Source organism: Phyllobates terribilis, unplaced genomic scaffold, assembly GCF_046119375.1.
Source record: "Phyllobates terribilis strain yellow unplaced genomic scaffold, ASM4611937v1 Scaffold_3__8_contigs__length_932513732, whole genome shotgun sequence".
In the NCBI taxonomy this organism is placed as follows: Eukaryota; Metazoa; Chordata; class Amphibia; order Anura; family Dendrobatidae; genus Phyllobates; species Phyllobates terribilis.
This window is the reverse complement of record NW_027362763.1, coordinates 848759335-848782482: the sequence shown is the minus strand read 5'-3', so window position 1 is coordinate 848782482 and position 23148 is coordinate 848759335. Positions and strand designations below refer to the sequence as shown.

The 23148-nt window shown below is 42.2% G+C and overlaps 1 protein-coding gene across 3 annotated transcripts in view; it reads right to left on the bottom strand.

The window, feature by feature from the left end:
* NPHP1 (nephrocystin 1) overlaps window positions 1-23148 on the bottom strand; it is a 97068-nt gene that overhangs the window by 36382 nt on the left and 37538 nt on the right. For all 3 annotated transcript variants that reach the window (XM_073672530.1, XM_073672531.1, XM_073672532.1), the window contains exons 6-11: window positions 22014-22191; window positions 21273-21374; window positions 20888-20982; window positions 20150-20201; window positions 5872-5956; window positions 394-488 (exon numbers count right to left, since the gene is read on the bottom strand). In XM_073672530.1, coding sequence (XP_073528631.1) covers window positions 394-488; window positions 5872-5956; window positions 20150-20201; window positions 20888-20982; window positions 21273-21374; window positions 22014-22191 — 607 coding nt within the window. The remainder of the gene's footprint in view (window positions 1-393; window positions 489-5871; window positions 5957-20149; window positions 20202-20887; window positions 20983-21272; window positions 21375-22013; window positions 22192-23148) is intronic.

Genomic DNA, 23148 nt, shown 5'->3' with positions numbered 1-23148 from the left:
GCAAACCCCCCAACAATAAGAAAGTTGAGAGACTGGGGAGCAGTATGATCCTAAAAGACAGGATGGTAATGTCCCTGTAATTATCATTTCGATTGATTGCAGATATTTATTTCAAAGGGTGTGTAACCAAATATTAAGTTGAGGGTGCCAACAATTTTGTCTGGCCCATTTTTGGGGTTTTGTGCAAAATTAAAGGAAAAAAAATGGTAGGGAGACTGCAGAGAATATCCCTTTAACCATTTTTATTTTTCCATTATGGACTTATAATAGGTCTCTTGTGTTTTGTTTTTACTGAACAGAAAAGTGAAGTATACTACACAATTCTTTCCTGTCATTTTAGTTTTGTATCTTATTAGAAATTTTTCTATATTGGTCAAATACACTAGAACTTACCCCTCCTTTCTCCGAGTCCCACAACAGATCCTTAAAGCCCAACTGTGAAGAGGTGAGGTCAGGCTGGAGGTATCTACTGGCTTTGTATTGATCTCCTACATAAAAAATATAGTCCTTGATACATTTTCTACGCTTTTTACACATTGACCAGATAATATAACAATTGGAACCATCTCTAGTTATCACCTACCTGCACATTGCATCTTTTTTGGCTAAGCAAAATCAGAAAATGTATTTATGGGAACTTGTCAGCTGATTTTCATGCTGTCCACACTACGGGCAACATTAATCAGAGACTCGCTGCACGATTGCAGCCAGGTATATCTTCTCTAAAACACTTAGCCGTTTCAGGGAAAACATAGTTTAAGGATTCAGCCGGTGACCATAAGGAGAAACATGACTAGTCCAGCAACTACTTCGCCTTGCGCCGCTCTAGTAACTAACAAGTCTTCTATATGTACAAAGGGAGAGACCTGTCAATCATCTGGGGTGATGTAGGGAGAAGCCGGCCGGGGTCTGCACTGGAATATTCTCATCTCTCTATGACAGGCATGTCCAAAGTCCGGCCCGCGGGCCATTTGCGGCCCGCGGTCCGGACTAATAAGGCCCCCAGGTATCCAGCAGCATGTACCTTGCGGCCGCTGCCGCTCTCGTCGCCACCGCCGCTCTCGTCGCCACCGCCGCTCAGTACTCCGGCGCAGGGAGAAGAGCCGAAATCTCGGACATCGCGAGATTTCGGCTTTCCTTCTCCCTGCGCCGGAGTACTGAGCGGCGGCAACCGGCCAGCCAAGATCTCGCGACGTGCGAGATCTCCAGCCCCCAGGGGTTGTAAGACGTTCAGAGGTCAGATAGGCTGAAGACCTCAGCTTAGTTGTGTAAAATTATATAAATAATATATATATTAAGTTATATATAAGTCCCTGCGCCACCTTACACCTCCAGAAAGGTTAGGCCAGCAGGGCTCTCACACAAGCTTGTGGTAGCAAGCTGTCATACCCTTCATTAACCCCTGACTGCCTGTCACTGTGCTATAATTCCATTATCTGATGTGCGACTGTTGCACAGCTTGCTATTCTCTGCCTGTGTTATAAAGCATATAGCAGTATCTTATTTTTGCTGTTCCACCCTCTGCGCCTTTTAATCTCTCCCCTTCTGGCCAATTTTTATAATGGCAACTACAAATAAGAAACGAAAAGTTGACAGTGAGGGCCGCCGCTTCCAGGACAAGTGGAAAGTAGAATATTTTTTCACTGAAATAAAGAATCACTGTGTTTGTCTGATATGCCAAGAGACCGTTGCTGTTTATAAAGAATTTAATGTCAAGCGACACTATCAGACGAGACATAGCACATACGACAAGCTAACAGGGCACGACCGAAGTGAAAAGTATAAGCAACTTGAAGCTGTTTTATTGTCACAACAGCGATTTTTTACAAGAGCCCGTGAGTCAAATGAAAATGCCACAAAGGCGAGCTATGAGGTGGCAGCGTTAATTGCTAAAAATTGCAAATCTTTTGCAGAGGGTGACTTTATCAAAGAATGTGTTATGAAAATGGTAGAGAATGTCTGTCCCGAGAAGAAGCAAGAGTTTTCCAACATTTGCCTGGCTCGTAACACTGTAGCACGGAGAATTGAAGAAATTTCATCGGATATTAAGAGACAGTTAATGTCAAAAGGAGCTGATTTTGACTTCTTTTCAATAGCCTGTGATGAAAGCACGGACCTATCTGACACGGCTCAGTTGCTGATTTTTTTAAGAGGGGTGGACGATGAAATGAATGTGACTGAAGAGCTACTTGACCTCCAGAGCCTCAAGGATCAAACAAGAGGGAAAGATTTATTTGATTCTGTTAGTTCTGCCATAGATGACATGAAACTGCCTTGGAACAAAGTTACTGGGATTATTACTGATGGGGCACCTGCCATGACTGGTGAACGAAGTGGATTATCAACCCTAATCTGTAACAAGGTGAGCGAAGAAGGAGGCAAAGCTATTAAACTTCATTGCATCATTCATCAACAAGTTCTCTGTGCTAAACATCTCCAATATGATCATGTTATGAAACCGGTACTAAAGACCATTAATTTTATCCGCTCTAAAGCCCTGTGCCACCGCCAGTTTAAACAGTTTCTACTGGATATCCAGGCTGAATATGAAGATGTTTCATATCATAACGATGTAAGATGGCTCAGTCGGGGGTCTGCACTGCAACGTTTCTACTCTCTCAGAAAGGAAATAGGAGAATTCTTGGAAACAAAGGGACAAACGATGCGAGAACTATCTGATCCAATTTGGCTGGCTGATTTGGGGTTTCTAGTCGACCTAACAAAGCATCTGAATGTACTGAACATGAATCTTCAGGGCAAAGATGCAGCGGTGAACCAACTTTATTCACACCTCAAAGCCTATGGAACAAAGCTGCAACTTTTCCTAAGGCAGTTGTCACAAACACCGCCCAATACCATCCATTTTTCAGCGCTACAGGAAATAATTAACAGTTTTCCACAGGATGATATCCATGCGCAAATAAGCAGGTATGCAGCAGACATCACATCTCTGGCTGGGGAGTTTCAACGGCGCTTTCAAGATTTTGCAGCTATTGAAAAGGAGATCAGCATTTTCTCCTCTCCATTCTCTGTTGACCCCGACAATGCTCCTGATCAGTTGCAGCTCGAGCTCATTGAGCTACATTGTGACAGCGAGTTACGCAGTCGTCATCAACAGCTCTCTCTTGTTAACTTTTACCGCCAACTGGATAAGAGCCGGTTTCAAGAGATTCGAACATTGGCTAAGAAAACCCTGAGCTTGTTTGGCTCAACATATTTGTGTGAGAAGACATTCTCTGTTATGAACTTTAACAAGAACCGCGTGAGGACAAGACTAAGTGACTCTCACCTGCGTGACATTTTGCGCATCAAAACCACGGCCATTGAACCAGACCTAGTCTATGTGCTGCAGTCCAGATCCCAGTTTCACCCTTCACATTAGTGCAGGCTAGTTTCTTTTTTTTAATTGAGATTAATATGTTGTAAAATCTCAATTAATGTCAGTTGGATAGACAGTTATATATTTGAACACATGTATACTTGCTGTTATGTTCCTGTTCACATTTTTTGAACTTATAAGTTGACAGACAACCTTACATTACTTTGTGTAATGTACTTTAAAATGTTCCTGAGATATCTCAGTTTCCTGTTTTTATTATATTAAAGGGGTTGTCCAAGTTCAGAACCCAGACATACCCCCTTTTTCACCCAGGCAGCCCCCCTGCCATGGGCATCAAAGCATCTCATGCTCCGATGTGCTCCCTTGCCCTGTGCTATTTACAATGACACACTGCCGGTAGGAGGCTTCACCGGCTCTAATGTGCAGGCTTTAGCGCTGCTCTAGCTGGTTTACTGGTGATAAAGCCCGCCCATCAGTGCCGGTGACGTCACTGGGCTTTCTGCCAGCCCCGTGGAGAGCCGGGTATGTCACTAGAACTCCAGAAAATGCCTTTCCTCTGCGCAATTTAGTGCAGGGCAAAAGTAGGACATTGGAGCATAAACTGCTTCGATGCTCAAGTCGGGGAGGGGCTTCCTGGGTGAGAATGGGGGTATGTCTGGGTTAACCCCTTTAAGGCAGATTGATTAAACACCTGTTTAGATTTGTCATCCAAGTCACAAAATAAAAAGTATGCCGTTTTCAATAAACTTTGCAAAAAAAGTTTATTTGCATTCATTTTAATGGTCCAAAGAATGTCAAGCAAAATGATCGGCCCTCGCACATGTTCACTTCATCAAATTTGGCACTCTTAGAAAAAAGTTTGGACACCCCTGCTCTATGATCTCTGGAAGGATCTTTAAATTTTGTTCTCTCTGATAAATTGGAGCATTTAACAGAAAAACATACCTGGCTGCAACCATGCTGATTCTGCAGCATAAATGGACTGTCCCTGCGTATCACACCCCTACTGTGCTAAAAAAGGCCATAGCTTCCAATCTTTACACCAAGTAAACAATTAACCTGGTAATCTCAGCCTCCATACCATGAGTATGATGACAGTCGCGGCTTGCACGTGTCTGAAGCTACAAGAGATTTTGCTGTCTGTATTTGTGCAAGCCCTGGACATGTTCAATGCAGAGATTAATTTAATTATTATGCTTGGTTGTATAGTGCCAACATAGGCAGCTTTTACTATTATCGCCATCACTGTCCCCATTGGGGCTCTCAATCTAAATTCCCTATCAGTATGTTTTTGGAGTGTGGGTGGCATCCAGAGTACTGAAAGGAAATCTGTACAAACACGGGGCGAACATACAAACTCCTTGCAGATGTTGTCCATGGTTGGATTTCAATCCAGGATCCCAGCGATGCAAAGCAGCAAATCTAACCACTGAGCCACCTTGCATACGTTTGCACTATATCCAGTGTTTATTTCTTTATTGGCACATTGGGGATGTGATATGCAGGTATCTAAGCTTTTCCCAGCACAACCTCATAGTTTAAAGCATTTTTGATTTGTGTCCATAAAGTGGACAACCCCTGTAAGGCCGCTGCTCGGTAAACATCTAAATCATACCTGGCAAACTCTGGCGCGCAGGGTGGTTTTATTTGCCCAGTGACACCAGAACCAGTGCCTCTATGTGGGGCCATTATTCTGTGTGGAGGACTATGAGGGGCCCATTATTCTGTATGGAGGACTGTGTGGGGCCATTATACTGTATGGAGGACTATGTGGAGCCCATTATTCTGTATGGAGGACTATGTGGGGCCTTTATTATGTAAAGGACTACGTGGGTCCCATTATTCTGTATGGAGGACTATGTGGGCCCATTAGTCAGTATGGACGACTATGTGTGTCATTATTCTGTATGGAGGACTATGTGGGGCCATTATACTGTATGGAGGACTATGTGGAGCCCATTATTCTGCATGAAGGACTATATCAGGCCCATTATACAGTACTGTATACTGGTTGGCCCGCGACTTTGTCAAAGTTTTTTATTTTGACCTTCTGTGTGTTTGAGTTTGACATCCCAGATCAAAATCAAATGGGTTAACCAAAGACGTACAATGTATTGCTCTCACACAGAAAACTTACTGTAAATAATTAGCTACAAAAAGTCAAATTATGGCAGACCTTAAAAGACTGAAAAAAAAGTAGCATTAATTTTGGAAGTGTATTCATTTGCTGCAGCTGTTAGCCTGCCTTAGCATATTTTCTGGCAGGCATATGACTTTGATAGAGGAGGGTCTCTTCTCTTGTGAAGACCTGTCACATCTGTGCATTATATAGATAGCCTATTAGTTTTATAGCGTGCAGTCTGAGGTTCATTCTCACTACAGCAAAAATGAAAATCTCTGTATGCAAACAAGAACAATTCATGTCAACTGCCATCCTCCAATAAACCAGACATCCCCTGGCCCAGGCCATACACAATGTAGAATTATACATATGGTAAGAAAAGGTTATAGAAGAAATATATAAGTTTTACCTTGTTCTAGAAAATGTGATAGAGTTGATGTTCGGAACCCAGAGGGGACTGTGCCCATTGTGGCCAAAGCTTCTGCAGCACTAAGCTTCAATGGAAGGAAAATTATCTTGTTACTCATTCCCAGAAAAAGAAGGAATACAGTGGATATAAAAAAGTCTACACACCCCTGTTAAAATGACAGATTTTTGTCATGTAAAAAAAATAACCTTTTCCATCTTTAAAATACAAATCCAGTAAGAAACAAACTGAAATCATTTTGAGGGGGAAATAAAAATATCAAAACTATAATAATGTGTTTTGTAAGTGTGAACACCCTCCAATATCTGGGGATGTGATTGTGTTCAGAATTAGCCAGTCACATTAGGCCCATATTCACACGTTCAGTATTTGGTCAGCATTTTACATCAGTATTTGTAAGTCAAAACCAGGAGTGGAACAGTCAGAGGAAAAGTATAATAGAAACACGTCACCGCTTCTGTATTTATCACCCACTCCTGATTTTGGCTTACACATACTGATGTGAAATACTGACCAAATACTGAATGTGTGAACATGGCCTTAAGCTCATGTTAGATAGTAGTCAGTACACAGCTGCCATCACTTACAGTGATTCTGATTAGCCCCATATAAAGTTTAGCTGTTCTAGTAGGATTTTCCCGACATTTTCCTATATTGTTTTCCATCACATAATCTTTAATGACGTTTTGTATTTTACACAGTAAAAAAAAACATAAATATGACAAATGAAAACCCATCCCCCCTTCCGATCCCAAACACAAGGCCAACAAACTTACTTGCCAATTCGCCTCTATGAGACAACATATCACAAACAGGTATTATATGACTCTATAACATATTGTAGTAGCATCTCATCTTAGAGTAGGTAGAAAGTATGTTAAAATGTTGTTTAAAGATAATAAAACGTCCAAAAGAAACACAGGCATGTAGTGTACCAACACCAAACGAGTATAGGTTTATCACAACCATGAATATACATTGACATATCATTTCTTTACATTAAACCACCCCACGGTAAAACAAATAGGATCTGAGATTCGATACATCTCTCTTAATAGTTCAAATGTCGCTAATCCTGGAGTACTTAACCATACATCCCATATTTCTTCATATTAATGAAGCCTACCCTTCTAGGTATATACACTTCTCTCCATAAGAATAATATTATTAACCCTAGTAATTAATACCCTGTGTGTAAATGGACTTTCTAATAGCCAATGTGATGCAATCAGTTTTCTGCTAGCATACAAGAGTCTAGCAAATTGTCAACTTTCCTTAGTCATCACTTTGGGATCCATCTACATACCCTAAAATGCACACCAGTGGGTTTCTAGAAATTTTCATTTGAGTAACTAATTTAATTGAACTCAAGACTATTGGGCAGTACGTTTGTAGACATGAACAACTCCACAGCATGTGCAAAATGTCACCCCATCTGATGGGCATCGCTGGCAGTTTGAATCCACTCGTAACCCTGCCTTAACCCCTTTATCCCCCAAGGTGGTTTGCAGGTTAATGACCAGGCCAATTTTTACAATTCTTACCACTGTCACTTTATCAGGTAATTACTCTGGAACGCTTCAACGGATCCCCCTGATTCTGAGACTGTTTTTTCGTGACATATTGTACTTCATTATAGTGGTAAAATTTCTTTGCTATCGCTTGTGTTTATTTGAGAAAAAAAACAAAAATTTGGCGAAAATTTTGAAAATTTTGAAATTTTCAAACTTTGAATTTTCATGCCCTTAAATCAGAGCGATATGTCACACAAAATAATTAATAAATAACATTTCCCACATGTCTACTTTACATCAGCACAATTTTGGAACCACAATTTTTTTATGTTAGGGAGCTATAAGGGTTAAAAGTTGACCAGCGATTTCTCATTTTTACAACAAAATTTACAAAACCATTTTTTCTTAGGGACCACATCACATTTGAAGTGACTTTGAGGGGTCTTTATGACAGAAAATACCCCAAAGTGACACCATTCTAAAAACTGCACCACTCAAGGTGCTCAAAACCACATTCAAGACGTTTATTAACCCTTCAGGTGCTTCACAGTAGTTTTTGGAATGTGGAAGAAAAAAATGAAAAAAAAATTTTTTTCACAAAAATGTTAGTTTAGACCCCAATTTTTTTAATTTTGCAAGGGTATCATTAAAAAATGGACCCCAAAATTTGTTGCGCAATTCTTCCTGAGCACGCCGATACCCCATATGTGGGGGAAAACCACTGTTTGGGCGCACGGCAGGGTTCGGGAAGGAAGGAGCGCGATTTGACTTTTTGAATGTAAAATTTGCTTAAATAAATAGCGGATGCCATGTTGCGTTTGGAGAGCCCTTGATGTGCCTAAACAGTGGAAACCCTCCACAAGTGACACCATTTTGGAAACTAGACCCCTCAGGGAACTTATCTAGATGTGTGATGAGCACCTTGAACCCCCAGGTGCTTTCCAGAAGCTTAGAACATTGAGTCGTAAAAATAAAATTTTCACATTTTTCCAACAAAAAATGTTTTTCAGCCTCCAATTTTGCATTTTCATAAGGGTAACAGAAGAAATTGCACCATGCAATTTGTTGTGCAATTTCTCCTGAGTAAGCCAATACCCCATATGTGGGGGAAACCCCCCAGAAGTGACTCCATTTTGGAAACTAGACTAGACCTCTTAAGGATTTTATCAAGGGGTATAGTGAACATTTTGAACCCAGCGGTATGACCCAGAATTTGATAACATTAGGTCATCATATTGAATAAGTTGTCATTAGTCTTGAGCGCAAGTGCTCGCTACTTGAGTTTGCATCGGGTGCTCGGATATGCACCGTATATCTCGGGTGCTAAAGTAACATGCTCAAGTCCCCACCCCGCATGATTCACGGTTATTAGACACCCAAAAATAAAACCATGGGGGGATCGCTCGTGCATGGCAGGCAATTCCCGCAAGGATTTTTTGGCTGTATAACAGCTGCAAAACATATGGGGTGGAGACTCGAGCACCCGCAATACTCGGTGCATACCCGAGCACCTGATGCAAACTCAAGTAGCGAGCACTTGCGCTCAACACTATTCGCCATATTGTCATCATTTTTTTTTCTTTACTTTTGTAAAAATCCCAACCCCAACGCAACCCTAACCCCAATCCTAATACAACCCCAACCCTAGCACAACCCCAACCCTAACTAACCCTAGCCCAACCATAACCCTAGCCTAACCCTAGCCCAACCCTAACCCTAGCCCAACCCTACCCCTAACCCAACCCTAGCACAACCCTAGCCTTAGCCCAACCCTACCCCTAACCAAACCCTAGCACAACCCTATCCCTAGCCCAACACTAACCCTATCCCAACTCTAACCCTACCCCATACCTATCACTAGCCCAACCCTAAACCTAGTCCAACCCTAGCCCAAACCTAGCCCTAGACCAACCCTAACCCTAGCCCAACCCTATCGCTAGCCCAACCCTAATCTTAGCCCAACCGTAACCCTAGTCCAACTCTAACCCTAGCCCAACTCTAACCCTAGTCCAACCCTAACCCTAGCCCAACCCTAAATCTAGCCCAACTCTAACCCTAGCACAACCCTAACCCTAGGACCAACCTAACCCTAACCCTAGCACAAACCTAACCCTAGCACAACCCTACCCCTAGCACAACCCTAACCCTAGAGTTTATTTTTTACGCCGTTCCTCGTACGGTATAAGTGATTAGACGACTTTATTCTTCGGGTCAGTGCGATTACAGCAATACCAGATTCATATAGTTTTTTATGATTGACAGCTGTCAATCTAAAAGACTAGTTTTTGCATCGCCATATTTTGAGAGTTATAATTTTTCCATATTTTGGCCGACAGAGTCATGTTATGGCTTGTTTTTTGCAGGACAAGTTAACGTTTTTATTGGTACCATTTTCGGCCACGTTACATTTTTTGATTGCTCTCTATTCCGATTTTTGGGAGGCAGAATAAACAAAAACCAACAATTCCGGAATTGTTTTTTTTTTTTTTATGCTGTTCCGCGAGTGGTAAAATTGATAAGGCAGCTTTATTTTTCGGGTTAGTACGTTTACAGTGGTACCACATTTATATTGTTTCTTTATGTTTTGGCTCTTTTACACAATAAAAACTATTTTATAGAAAAAAAAAATTTGTATCGCTTTATTCTGAGAGCTGTAACTTTTTTATTTTTCGGCTGATGGAGCTGTATGGCAGCTTGTCTTTTGCAGAACAAGATGATGTTTTCAGCGGTACCATTTTTATTTGCATTCGTCTTTTTGATCGCGTTTTATTCCATTTTTTGTTAGGCAGTATGATGATAAAGCATTGTTTTTTGCTTCGTTTTCTTTTTTTTTTTTTTACCGTGTTCACTAAAGGGGTTAACTAGTGGGTCAGTTTTATAGGTCAGGTAGTTCCGGGCTCGGCGATACCAAATATGTGTACTTTTATTGGTTTATTTTTTTTCATAATAAATAAATATTATGGGTACAATATATTTTTATTTTTTGGGGATTATTTTTTTTTTTTTTTTTTTATATATTTTTACCACTTTTTATTTATTTTTTTCACTTGATGGCACTTTTTTTACTTTTGCACTTTGTCCCACTATGGGACTTTCACTTTTTGCAGCCTGATCGGCTGTATAGCATAGAGAGCAGCGGCTCCCTATGCTATGCAGCCTGTCAGCGCTGCACACAAGGAGAAGTTACTTTGGTCATTCACTGCGCATGACCAAAGTAACTTCCTGCTGTCTGGTGACCTGGATGTTGTCATGATGACATCGGGTCACCATGACAACATCCGGGAGCTGCCGCAGACAGAGCGGGACACCGGCAGAGGAGGTGAGTACCGGCGCTTACCTCCCCTTGCCCCCACAATGCTGCGATCGACTTTGATCGCAGCTTTGCGGGGGTTAATGTGCCACCAGCAGTGCAGGACTGCTCCTGGTACATAGCACCGGGTGTCAGCTGTGACAATCAGCTGACACCCGACGACTATCGCTTGTGTGCGGGCGCAATCGTATCACGCGTAATAGTACGTAGCTGGCCCTAGAGGCCCAGGGCGCAGCTACGTACTATTACTGACAAGGTCGGAAAGGGGTTAAACATGACTAATGGTTTCTTATACACTCCAAAGATAACACAGAGTTGCGTAAGCCGTTTAGTTTCACTAAGAGATGTTATAGCAATGTATTCTAGAATTGAGGACCATACCTCCGCTGCAATAGGTCCTATATCATTTGCCTTTCAGCAAATGAAAGATAAGTATATAAACATTACTATAAATAGTGGATATAAACCCTTTGGCGTAACTAGAGTGCGAAGGGCCCCGGTGCAAGATTTGGACCGGGACCCCCTCATCCTAGTATATATGTATGTATGTACAGTACAGACCAAAAGTTTGGACACACCTTCTCATTTAAAGATTTTTCTGTATTTTCATGACTATGAAAATTGTACATTCACACTGAAGGCATCAAAACTATGAATTAACACATGTGGAATTATATACTTAACAAAAAAGTGTGAAACAACTGAAAATATGTCTTATATTCTAGGTTCTTCAAAGTAGCCACCTTTAGCTTTGATGACTGCTTTGCACACTCTTGGCATTCTCTTGATGAGCTTCAAGAGGTAGTCACCGGAAATGGTTTTCACTTCACAGGTGTGCCCTGTCAGGTTTAATAAGTGGGATTTCTTGCCTTATAAATGGGGTTGGGACCATCAGTTGTGTTGTGCAGAAGTCAGGTGGATACACAGCTGATAGTCCTACTGAATAGACTGTTAGAATTTGTATTATGGCAAGAAAAAAGCAGCTAAGTAAAGAAAAACGAGTGGCCATCATTACTTTAAGAAATGAAGGTCAGTCAGTCTGAAAAACTGGGAAAACTTTGAAAGTGTCCCCGAGTGCAGTGGCAAAAACCATCAAGCGCTACAAAGAAACTGGCTCACATGAGGACCGCCCCAGGAAAGGAAGACCAAGAGTCACCTCTGCTTCTGAGGATAAGTTTATCCGAGTCACCAGCCTCAGAAATCGCAGGTTAACAGCATCTCAGATTAGAGACCAGGTCAATGCCACACAGAGTTCTAGCAGCAGACACATCTCTTCAACAACTGTTAACAGGAGACTTTGTGCAGCAGGCCTTCATGATAAAATAGCTGCTTGGAAATGACTGCTAAGGACAGGCAACAAGCAGAAGAGACTTGTTTGGGCTAAAGAACACAAGGAATGGACATTAGACCAGTGGAAATCTGTGCTTTGGTCTGATGAGTCCAAATTTGAGATCTTTGGTTCCAACCACCGTGTCTGTGTGCGACTCAGAAAAGGTGAACGGATGATGGACTCTACATGCCTGGTTCCCACTGTGAAGCATGGAGGAGGAGGTGTGATGGTGTGGGGGTGCTTTCCTGGTGACACTGTTGGGGATTTATTCAAAATTGAAGGCATACTGAACCAGCATGGCTACCACAGCATCTTGCAGCGGCATGCTATTCCATCCGGTTTCTGTTTAGTTGGACCATCATTTATTTTTCAACAGGACAATGACCCCAAATACACCTCCAGGCTGTGTAAGGGCTATTTGACCAAGAGGGAGAGTGATGGGGTGCTACGCCAGATGACCTGGCCTTCATAGTCACCAGACCTGAACCCAATCGAGATGGTTTGGGGTGAGCTGGACCGCATAGTGAAGGCAAAAGGGCCAACACGTGCTAAGCATCTCTGGGAACTCCTTCAAGATTGTTGGATTGTTGGAAGACCATTTCCGGTGACTACCTCTTGAAGCTCATCAAGAGAATGCCAAGAGTGTGCAAAGCAGTCATCAAAGCAAAAGGTGGCTACTTTGAAGAACCTAGTATATAAGACATATTTTCAGTTGTTTCACACTTTTTTGTTAATTTTATAATTCCACGTGTTAATTCATAGTTTTGATGCCTTCAGTGTGAATGTACAATTTTCATAGTCTTGAAAATACAGAAAAATCTTTAAATGAGAAGGTGTGTCCAAACTTTTGGTCTGTACTGTATGTACATATATATATATATATATATATATATATATATGTATGTCCCTCATCCTGACCACATCCTGGTATATATACGGTATATTCCCTCCATCCTGGTATATATGTGCCCCTTCCTGGCCCCATCCTGGTATATACATCCCCTATCCTGGTATATATGTCCCTTATCCTTGGCACCATCCTGGTATATGTATCTCGCAACCTGGTATATATGTCCTTCATCCTGTTATATATGTTCCCCATCCTGGCATACATGTCCCTTATCCTGGGCCCCATCCTGATATATATATAATCTCCATCCTGGTATGTATGTTCCCCATCCTGGCATATATGTCCCTTATCCTGGGCCCCATCCTGGTGTATAGATCACCCATCCTGAGCCCCATCCTGGTATATATGTTCCCCATCCTGGCATATATGTCCCTTATTCTGGACCCCATCCTGGTGTATATATTCCGCATCCTAAGCCCCATCCTGGTATATATGTCCCTTATCCTGGATCCCATCCTGGTACATATATCCCTTATCCTGGGCCCCATCCTGGTATATATGTCCCTTCTACTGGACCCCAGAATATCATTATCAAGAATGCGGATAAAGGGGGTGGTATAGTGCTGATAAATAGAGGTTGGTATCTTGGGGAGGGTAAAAGGATCCTGAGTGATCAAGAATATTACGAAATTTTGCCTCATGATCCCTCGGTTTCAATTTTTTTGAGATATAAAGAACTTGTGAAAACTGCACATGCTAGTGGTCTCTTAAACAAAAAAGAGAAAAAGTTCTTTTATTTCCTCCCCAAGATACACAAAAGTCCCACTAACCCCCCTGGCCGCCCAATAATTTCCGAGATTGGCTCTATCACCAGTAATCTTTCTCATTATGTTGACCTTTTCCATCAAAAGTATGTCCTCAAACTTGACTCATACTTGAGAGATTCCTCCAAACTGATTAAAGTTTTAAGAGGTCTACCCCCTATAAACAACTGTCTCATTCTGACCCTTGATGTCAGTGCCCTGTATAGTAACATATCCCATGACTTGGGGTTGAAAGCAGTCGATCATTACCTGAAGACTGATAACAACATCCCAACAGAACAAAAGAATTTCCTTAAGACATCTATTATGTTCATATTGAATAACGTGTTCATATTGAATAATAACTTGTTCATATTGAATAATAACGTGTTCATATTGAATAATAACGTGTTCACATTTGAGGGGTTGGTTTACCACCAGTTGAAAGGCTGTGCGATGGGGACGAGATTCGCCCCAAGTTACGCCAACTTGTTCATGGGGGCTTTTGAATCCGTCTTCATCGCACAGTCCCCTATGGCGGAGGACCATGTGGTCTTTTATCGTCGTTATATAGATGATCTTTTTTTCTTGTGGAGGGGAACAAGTGAGAGTGCACTCAAATTTGTTGAGGAGTTAAATTCCAATTCTTGGGGCCTATCCTTTACAGCAACAGTTTGACACCATGGGAAGATTGTTCACATCAACCTTATTTAAACCGGTGGATGTAAATAGCTATTTGAGGTTTGATAGTGGACATCTTCCAAAATGGATCACTAATGTCCACTAAGGCCAATATTGGAGGGTTCGAAAAAACTGCACTAGAGATTCTGAATTTCTAGTAGAATCTGTAGCGTCGGCGTCCCTGCCTCCTGCTAGGCAGGGACGCCGTTCCCCTCACCTCTCCGCTCCGTGCCCGGCGGCTTCCTCCCGCTCTGCTGGCAGCACGCGCTGCTTCCCGGCCTCTGTGCTTAGGGCGCGCGCGCGCTCCCCCTCTCTTAAAGGGGCCGCGCGCGTCGTCCTAAGGAGTCCCCGGCCAATGGTTGGAGGTCCTCACCATATATAAGGCACCTCCTCCAAAATGGAGGTGCCCGAGCAATGTTGTTGCAAAGCCTTTCAACTCTGCTTCAGCCCTCAGGTCCCGTTACCAGATACCTGCCAGTTACCTGCCAGATCTCTGCTTGATACCTACCTGATTCCTGTCTATCTGCTTGCATTCCTGCGGTCCGACAGTCTGCCTTCCAACACCTGTCAGTCTGTCTATGGATCGGCCCGCCCGCTCACCTGGGAGCGCTCACCTGCTACCTGCCTGCTAGCCTACCTGGAGGCTCTGCCATCACTTGCCGTGACCACCTGCCTGTCCAGAGACTCTTGCCCGCTCACCTGGGAGCGCTCACCTGCTACCTGCCTGCTAGCCTACCTGGAGGCTCTGCCGTCACCTGCCGTGACCACCTGCCTGTCCAGAGACTCTTGCCCGCTCACCTGGGAGCGCTCACCTGCTACCTGCCTGCTAGCCTACCTGGAGGCTCTGCCGTCACTTGCCGTGACCACCTGTCTGTCCAGAGACTCTTGCCCGCTCACCTGGGAGCGCTCACCTGCTACCTGCCTGCTAGCCTACCTGGAGGCTCTGCCGTCACCTGCCGTGACCACCTGCCTGTCCAGAGACTCTTGCCCGCTGACCTGGGAGCGCTCACCTGCTACCTGCCTGCTAGCCTATCTAGAGACTCTTTCCCTGCTGTCACTAGCCGTGACCACCTGCCTGTCTAGAGACTCTTATCCTGCTGTCACTTGCCGTGACCACCAGCCTGTCTAGAGACTCTTACCCTGCTGTCACTTGCCGTGACCATCCGCCTGTCAAGAGACTGTCCCTGTCACTTGCCGTGACCTCCTGCCCTTCTACCCAGAGACTGTCCCCGTCACTTGCCGTGACCTCCTGCCCTTCTACCCAGAGACTGTCCCGGTCACTTGCCGTGACTACCTGCTCGCCTTCCCTGGGAGCCACCCGCTTCCTTACAAGGACTGCCCCTTTGTATAGTTGCTCTGACGTTCCACCTCCCAGACCCGTTACAGAATCAAAACTATTGAGGAAACGGTTTATACAAAAAGGTTACCCGAAAAGACTGCTAAATGATGCCTTCTCCAGGACAAGAGTCCTGACTCAGGATATCTGTATTGACAGGATAGAATCATCCACTGACAAAATCAAGGCGGTCTCTGAATTGGCTAAATGGAGTATGGTTACCACGTTTAGTCAATCCATTGTTACCGTTCAGAACCTTTTAAATTAATTTTGGTTTACTTTAAGGGGGGATCCAATTTTAGGGCAATGTATACCCAATAGACCAAGAATTATTTATAGAAAGAATAATAACCTGCGAAGTTTAATTGCACCAAGTAATACATCTTTGAAGTCAAAATGCAGAAATCACACGATAGCTTCCGTTAGGGCTGCCACTCTTGTAATACGCCAAAATGCTTGCGTTGCAAAACTATTCAAAATGTTGTTTAAAAAATTTTTTCATCACAAACCACAGGTGAAATTTTTTCTATTAGACATGACATGAATTGTCAATCAACACATGTAATTTACTTACTGGAATGTACGTGTAGCCTCCAATATGTGAGCCGCACGATACAAACCATGCATGCACGCCTTAATAAACATAGACATAATATACGAATAGGTTATCAACTACATAGTGCATCTAAACACTTTAGTATTGTCCACCAAAAAGATCCAAAACTTATGAGGCTCACTATCATTGATCATGTAATAGATACTGTTCCAGATCGGTTGGCTAGTTTAATTAATAAGGAGAGTTTCTGGATTTTCAATTTGGGTACCTTAGCCCCTGAAGGTTTGAATTTGGCCATTGAGAATGTGGTCAGCTCTTAGTGGCCATTTTTGAGCTTGTGGGTGATCTCACCACCCTTCCCCCTCCCTTTTTCATCATCCTCATCATTATTTTTATTTTCATTATGCCATATTTTAATATTGCATTTTATATATTTTTTTATATTCTAATATTCTTCAGTAATATGAATTACTGTATTTTATTGGTTTTATGTCTATATTCCCCTGTTTTGTGAATTCATATGCTAGCTGTCTATGTATTGACATGAGAAACACTTATACACCGGCACACGAAGGGTGTGTAGAGTCTATGATTAACCAATTAGTTTGGCAACCAATCATTGTTATACCTCCCCTATAAATGTTTTTTTCCTGTTCAACCACATGATGAAGATAGTTTAGCTATCGAAACGCGCTGTGGAGAGGGCTAATTAAAAGTTTTTCAGCCCTAAACATTGTCCCCTTGGTGATCATTATTAGCGCTCCATACTGTAAACCGCTTTTCATTTATTTTATCTAATTCTATTCCCTCCCTGAGGGTTGGCAGCAGGAGCAGCTGTTGATCACTTAATAATTGATTATACAACTCCCCATCCAACCCCTTTGAGGTCCTGCAGCACCGGAGCTATCACCTCCAACCTAGAGGACCTGCGGTGATGCACCACCAGCTTCCAGTCACGAGGTCTGCGACCAGGAATGCGGAAGCAGCAGTGACGGACGGCGGTCTGCAGCACGCGGTGTGAGCACAAGTCCTTCAGCCTCAAGGCATTTACCAGGGTTGTGCAGGGGTGCACAACCCCTCTAGGTGAGTAGCCAATTTGGCCCCTTATACTTCACAATCTACTCATCTGGTTCTTCACATAGCGCGCTCTCTCTCTTCTTTTTTTCATATTATCCTGGACCCCATCCTGATACATATATCCCTTATCCTGGGCCCCATCCTGGCATATATGTCCCTTATCCTGGACCCCATCCTAGTATAGATATCCCTTATCCTGGGCCCCACCCTGGTATATATACCCCATCCTACGAAACGATACAATACTGTAATTTCCCTCGGGGTCAATAAAGTGTATCAATGCAGCAGAACATAGACATGAATTACAACAAAGCAGTAGAATTTGGCAGGTATAATCTCATACATTCCTATTCATGACCGGTCAGTACGATATACAATTAGAACGCCAAGAATACACCAATCACTTGGAGAATTTGACACTTAGGTAGTTGTTGTACAATCCCATAGCAGTCAGCACGAACGATTTTCTGTATCTTTACTTCTTACACCTTAGTAGGATTAGACGTTACTGAAGTTGCTCCTCTGCCTCATGAACAGCTCATATAATGGGTGTGCATTATTGTTCATTATCGCCAAACACTTCTTCTGAATTCTTCCCTCCACTACCTCCTCAAAAGTGTCAAGATGGCGGCCAACAGCAGAGTTTGCCTTCTTGATAAGCTTATTTAGCTCACTAACATCAGACACCTGCACACTACTTCCCCAGCATATGATTGCAAAAAAGATGGCACTTGCCACTACGGACTGGTAGAACATTTCCAACATTTTGCTGTAAACACTGAACAACCTTAGTTTCCGTAGGAAGTACAGTTTTCTCATCCCCTTCTTGTAAATCTTCTCCGTATGGCATCTCCGTCCAATTTGCTGACCAAGTGGACCCCCAAATATTTGCAACTCTCGACCTGCTCCACTTCCTGACCAGCAATAGTGACAGGTTAATAGTCCATCTTTCTCCTGCTATAGTTCACCACCAGTTCTTTAGTTTTCTTTATGTTTAGTTGTAAATAGTTAGCCTGGCACCAATTCACAAAATCCGATACCACCCTCCTATATTCCTCCTCACCCCGGCCCCCTTAATGCATCCGACTACCACGGAGTCATCCGTGAATTTTGGGAGGTGGCAAAAGTCAGATTTATACTGAAAATCTGCTGTATACAATGTGAAAAGAAAGGGCGAAAGCAGAGTTCCCGGAGGGGCACCTACACTGCTCAATAATCCGCCAGACACAACCACTCTCATCCAAACTGTGGCCTGTGTGACAGGTAGTTCTTTATCCTGGTATGCATGTTCCCCATCCTGGTATATATGTTCCTTATCCTGGGCCCCACCCTGGTATATATCCCCCATCCTAGCATATGTTCCCGGTTCTGCCGCTGTTGTTTAATGCATATAAAAAAATAAACAATTATACTCAAATCACATTAGCTCCCACCCGGTGTCCTCTTCTGAAGCCAGCAGCCAGGTCTGTGCTCCACAATACACTTCAGCTAAATGGGAATCCGAGGACGCACATCTAGTTGAAGTTTGTGCATTGTCGGCGGGCCCCTCACCCTCATGGACCCGGTTACGATGTCGTCGTTACGTCCCTGATTTTAATCCAGTTCATCCTTCACACCACTAAGAAATATAGTTTGGATCACACTGTGATCTATTGTTTAAACTTCACTGGCAAAGGTGCTAAATTAAGTTGTTTGTATTCCATAATTTTTGAGGACAGTAGTGCAGATATTTGCTACGCTGAGTGTTTGCCCTCTTTTCTTGCCCTAACCAGTTGGATTTCTTTGGTACTGACTCTGCCCTCTACAGCTCCCGTCCTGTCTTTTACTTTCTGAAAGTTACAATAGATACCTGACTAATTTTCTCTGAGACTGTAAAGTTATAATGTTAAAGTAGGCAAAGAGGACACTGACTGAGCCAACGCTAAGAAGACATCTTTCAGAGTGGGTAACTTTGGTATCTGAGCTGTAAGTGCTGTTGAGCTGAGGAATGAGCAGCACCATCAATATATTCAGTGTTTCTGGGGCACCTCTCCGGTATCTGCCACCTCTGATCTTTTATCTACCAAAGTCGTCATACCATCCCCGAGACACCAGAGAGTCCGCAACAGCACTGCCTTATCAGCAGGAATCAGTGTCATGGTGCAAGCAAATCTCTGAAGCTGTGCGCCACCTCTCTTCTTTTTGTTTCAATGATTCCCGTGCTCTCCATCACTTTGGCCACGTTGCCATCTGGGATCTGCAGCCCCATCTCTCCCGCAGTCTTTTTTTGGACTTTGTGCATCACGCCTCCCCCTGACATTTTCTTAGCTCTATTTGACATCAAAATCCATGGTCTGCAAACTGCTTACAACACAACAAAGGGATCACTATACCCACAGTGAAGCATGGTGGATGCAGCATTATGTTTTGGGGCTGTGTTTTCTAGATGTGTCATGCTGATAGACTCCTACCCAAAAAGACTGAATGTTGTCATAAATTCAAAGGGTGCTCAAACAAAGTATTAGTTTAAGGGTATGCATATTTACGCAACAACATTATTTTAGTTCTTTATTTTTCTAAAATAAAGAATAAAATATTTAAGCTTATTTTTCAATGAATTTGTACAGATTATGGGTGACATGAAAGGTACAAAATGTTCTGAAATGATTCATATTACTATGATTTTTTTTTACATGACATAAACATGGCAATTTAACAAGGATTCGTAGGTTTTTTTTTACATCCACTGCATATGTACTATGTATCGTATACAAAGAAATTGAATACCGATGCTAAGCCAGACACTTAATCACATATTACCTACCTCTTGGGTTTTCTTAGAAGAGCTTATTTGAGATATGGAATCTTCTGCAGGCCTTTTACATTTGAAAAAAAAAATGGGAATACATTTGCCCAAAGTTACAATTACAGAATCCAAACATGTCCAGATAATTACATCATCATCCAAATGAACTACAAACTAGAACAATTGTATTTATTGTCAGATTTTACTTCTGGCAAATTTGGAAGTACCAGTATTTGATTTGTTGACAATTCATGATTTGGAACGCTAAGAACTTTACAGTTTTGTATGTACATATCTACAGAAACTAAATAATCATCATAAACAGTTGGGTAACCCTGCATTACTTATTTTGCACTATTCCTAAATTCTAATTTAGAAGTGGATTAACGATTCAGAGTGGAAATCATAAACGATTTTTTATGGCTCAGTATATGAACAAGACTTGTTCTGCTGATTTGCATACTGATAGGTTTAGATCTGATATAGGAAAAACTGAATTATAGAAACTCAGCTAAACTGTATGATTTAGGCTAAGCAGTTCTTGGCAATGACAACCAGCACTAGTGTGAATGCTGCTCTGGGGTATAAATTATGACTGCTAGACAAGGGACAACGGGAGGCACTGTGTTCGTTACTGATCTGCAAGAAGTTAGGTGATCATTCTTCAAAGGGTAAGATAAGGGATCGGTAAGAGTGGAAAATCTACAGTCGTTCTCAATGGCCTAAGTTATATCCTTGTGTGCACAATTATATTACCTCTTTGTATTTCCAACATTTTCTTCTGCTGACTCTTCCTCATCTCCAGTTTCTTCGTCACTGGGGCTCAGACTTAGATCTGCCCCCTTATAGGACTGTGAATTAGATGAAATATAAAAACATTTAATAATCAAAATGATCTGTCTATATTTCTAAAGAACTGAAAGCAAAGGCATTAATCTTATTTCTTATGAAATAATAAGTAATTATATTTGCCATAAGCAGCTCTTTACCATATACAAAGTAAGAGTTAGTTATGTTCACAGAATTCATGATGAAATGTATTACTTCAGTGTACTGACGAATGGACAGTGATTTGCCAAGAAAATTGTAATAGGCCGGACTCAAGAATTTACAATATGTAATGACTGAATTTGGGACTTGCCTGCAAGTAAGTCTTGGGTACCAGACCTTGAACTCCCTTTGAGTTTTGGGCCATCCACCAACCATCAGGTTTTTTGTCAAGAATCTGTAGCACTTCTCCTTTCTAAAAAGACATAAAAATACTTGTCTAGCGAATTTATCTAATTCCACAGTGAAAAATGAAAAAGGACAAAACATTACACATCTTTTCTTAGTTTCCATTTACTTTCTATAGCCAAGAATATGGCATTCATACTCCAAAAGCCAAGAGATGGTTTCTGCGTTTTTCTACAAGCTCTTTTCAATTTTATCCTTTTATGAACTTGAGACAACCCCTTTAATGAGACTTTTAATGCCAACCTCAGAATTTCCTTCTTTCATTTACCAATCTCCTGTACTTGGCATAATTGTGATCAGTAATGGAAGACAGAAAAAATCATGTGGAGACTTTGCAAATAGCAAATAGCATCGATTAAAATATCCTGCTAACCTTCAAATGAGCAATGCAGAAGCGTGTGTGGTCAATGCAGGTCCGTGCTATTCATACTCAGCATGTAATACAGTATTTCCATAGGGAAACTACTGAATACCCACATAGCTGTGAACTTGCATACAAGTTGGCTACAACTTGCATACAGTTTCTACTATTCTCTATTTTGGGACAAAAACTTTTACAGCAGTTTGCAACTTATTAAAATTTCCTTTTTTCTTCCATTATATGTAACCCTCAAAAATGGTATTTCATTCAGTTAAAAGCCCTTACCTGAAATGTTAAATCTTCTTTCTGCTGTGCCTGAAAATCTCCAAGAGTGATGAAATGTTTTGCAGTTGCATCTAATTTATCTTCTTCTTCTTCCTCGTCCTCTTCTTCTTCATCATCATCATCTTCCTCCTCTTCATCCTCCTCGTCTTCACTTTCCTCTTCGTCACCACTTGTTTCTCTATTAGTAAGTCGAGATCACGGCGGTTTAACCAAATGTTATAACATTAACATCAAATTAGTACATGACATAAGATATTAATACAAGACTGTAAAGTATATCAGTACCATGTACTGCAACATAACAAAAAATAGGAATCTTGAAACTACAGACTTCAAGGGCATTTATCCTCAATAAGGCTGGGTGCCCACATAGCGTTTTTCAAGCGTTTATGCTGCGGAATTTCCGCAGCGGAAACGCTTGTGAAACGCTAGGTAATCCGCACCCCATGGTCCCCAAGGGGATTCCGCATGTTCTATGCACATGCTGCGGATTTTTCCGCAGCGTTTATGCTGCGTACAAAAATCCGCAGCATGTCATTTAATTTTGCGGAAGCGCAGCGGAACTCCCGCCATTGACTTGCATTGAGACGCATAGAAACCGCGACTGTACATTTTTACAAGCGGCTTCTATGCGTCTCTATGTGCGGATGATACCCAGTTCTGGAGGAGAGGAGACTCTCATCCAGACCTGGGTACCATTGTACCTGTAAAAAAAGAATAAAATAACAAATAAAGTTTATATTCACCTTTCCGAAGGTTTCTCTCTGAATGCCGGCATCGCTTGAGGACCTGCGGTGACATCACAGTCATGTGACCGCAGGCCCTTCACCGCTCTGTCTCGCGATATGCCGGCAGCCGGGAACCAGACAGGAAGCAACGCTGCTGCACACACCGGGGCCTCGGGGGTGAGTATAGCTTTATTTGTTTTAATTTTTACGGTTCACACTGTATAAATCCATGCCGGTTGCATGGATTTATATAGTGTGACCTAGTTGTCAAGCACTTTCCAAGTGATGCTATTCGCCTGGAAAGCGCTTGTCAATCTGCATGCGGAAACGCATGTGAATCCGCATGTGGATCCGCATGTATTCTGCAGGAAAAACGCATGTACAATCTGCATGTACAATCTGCATGC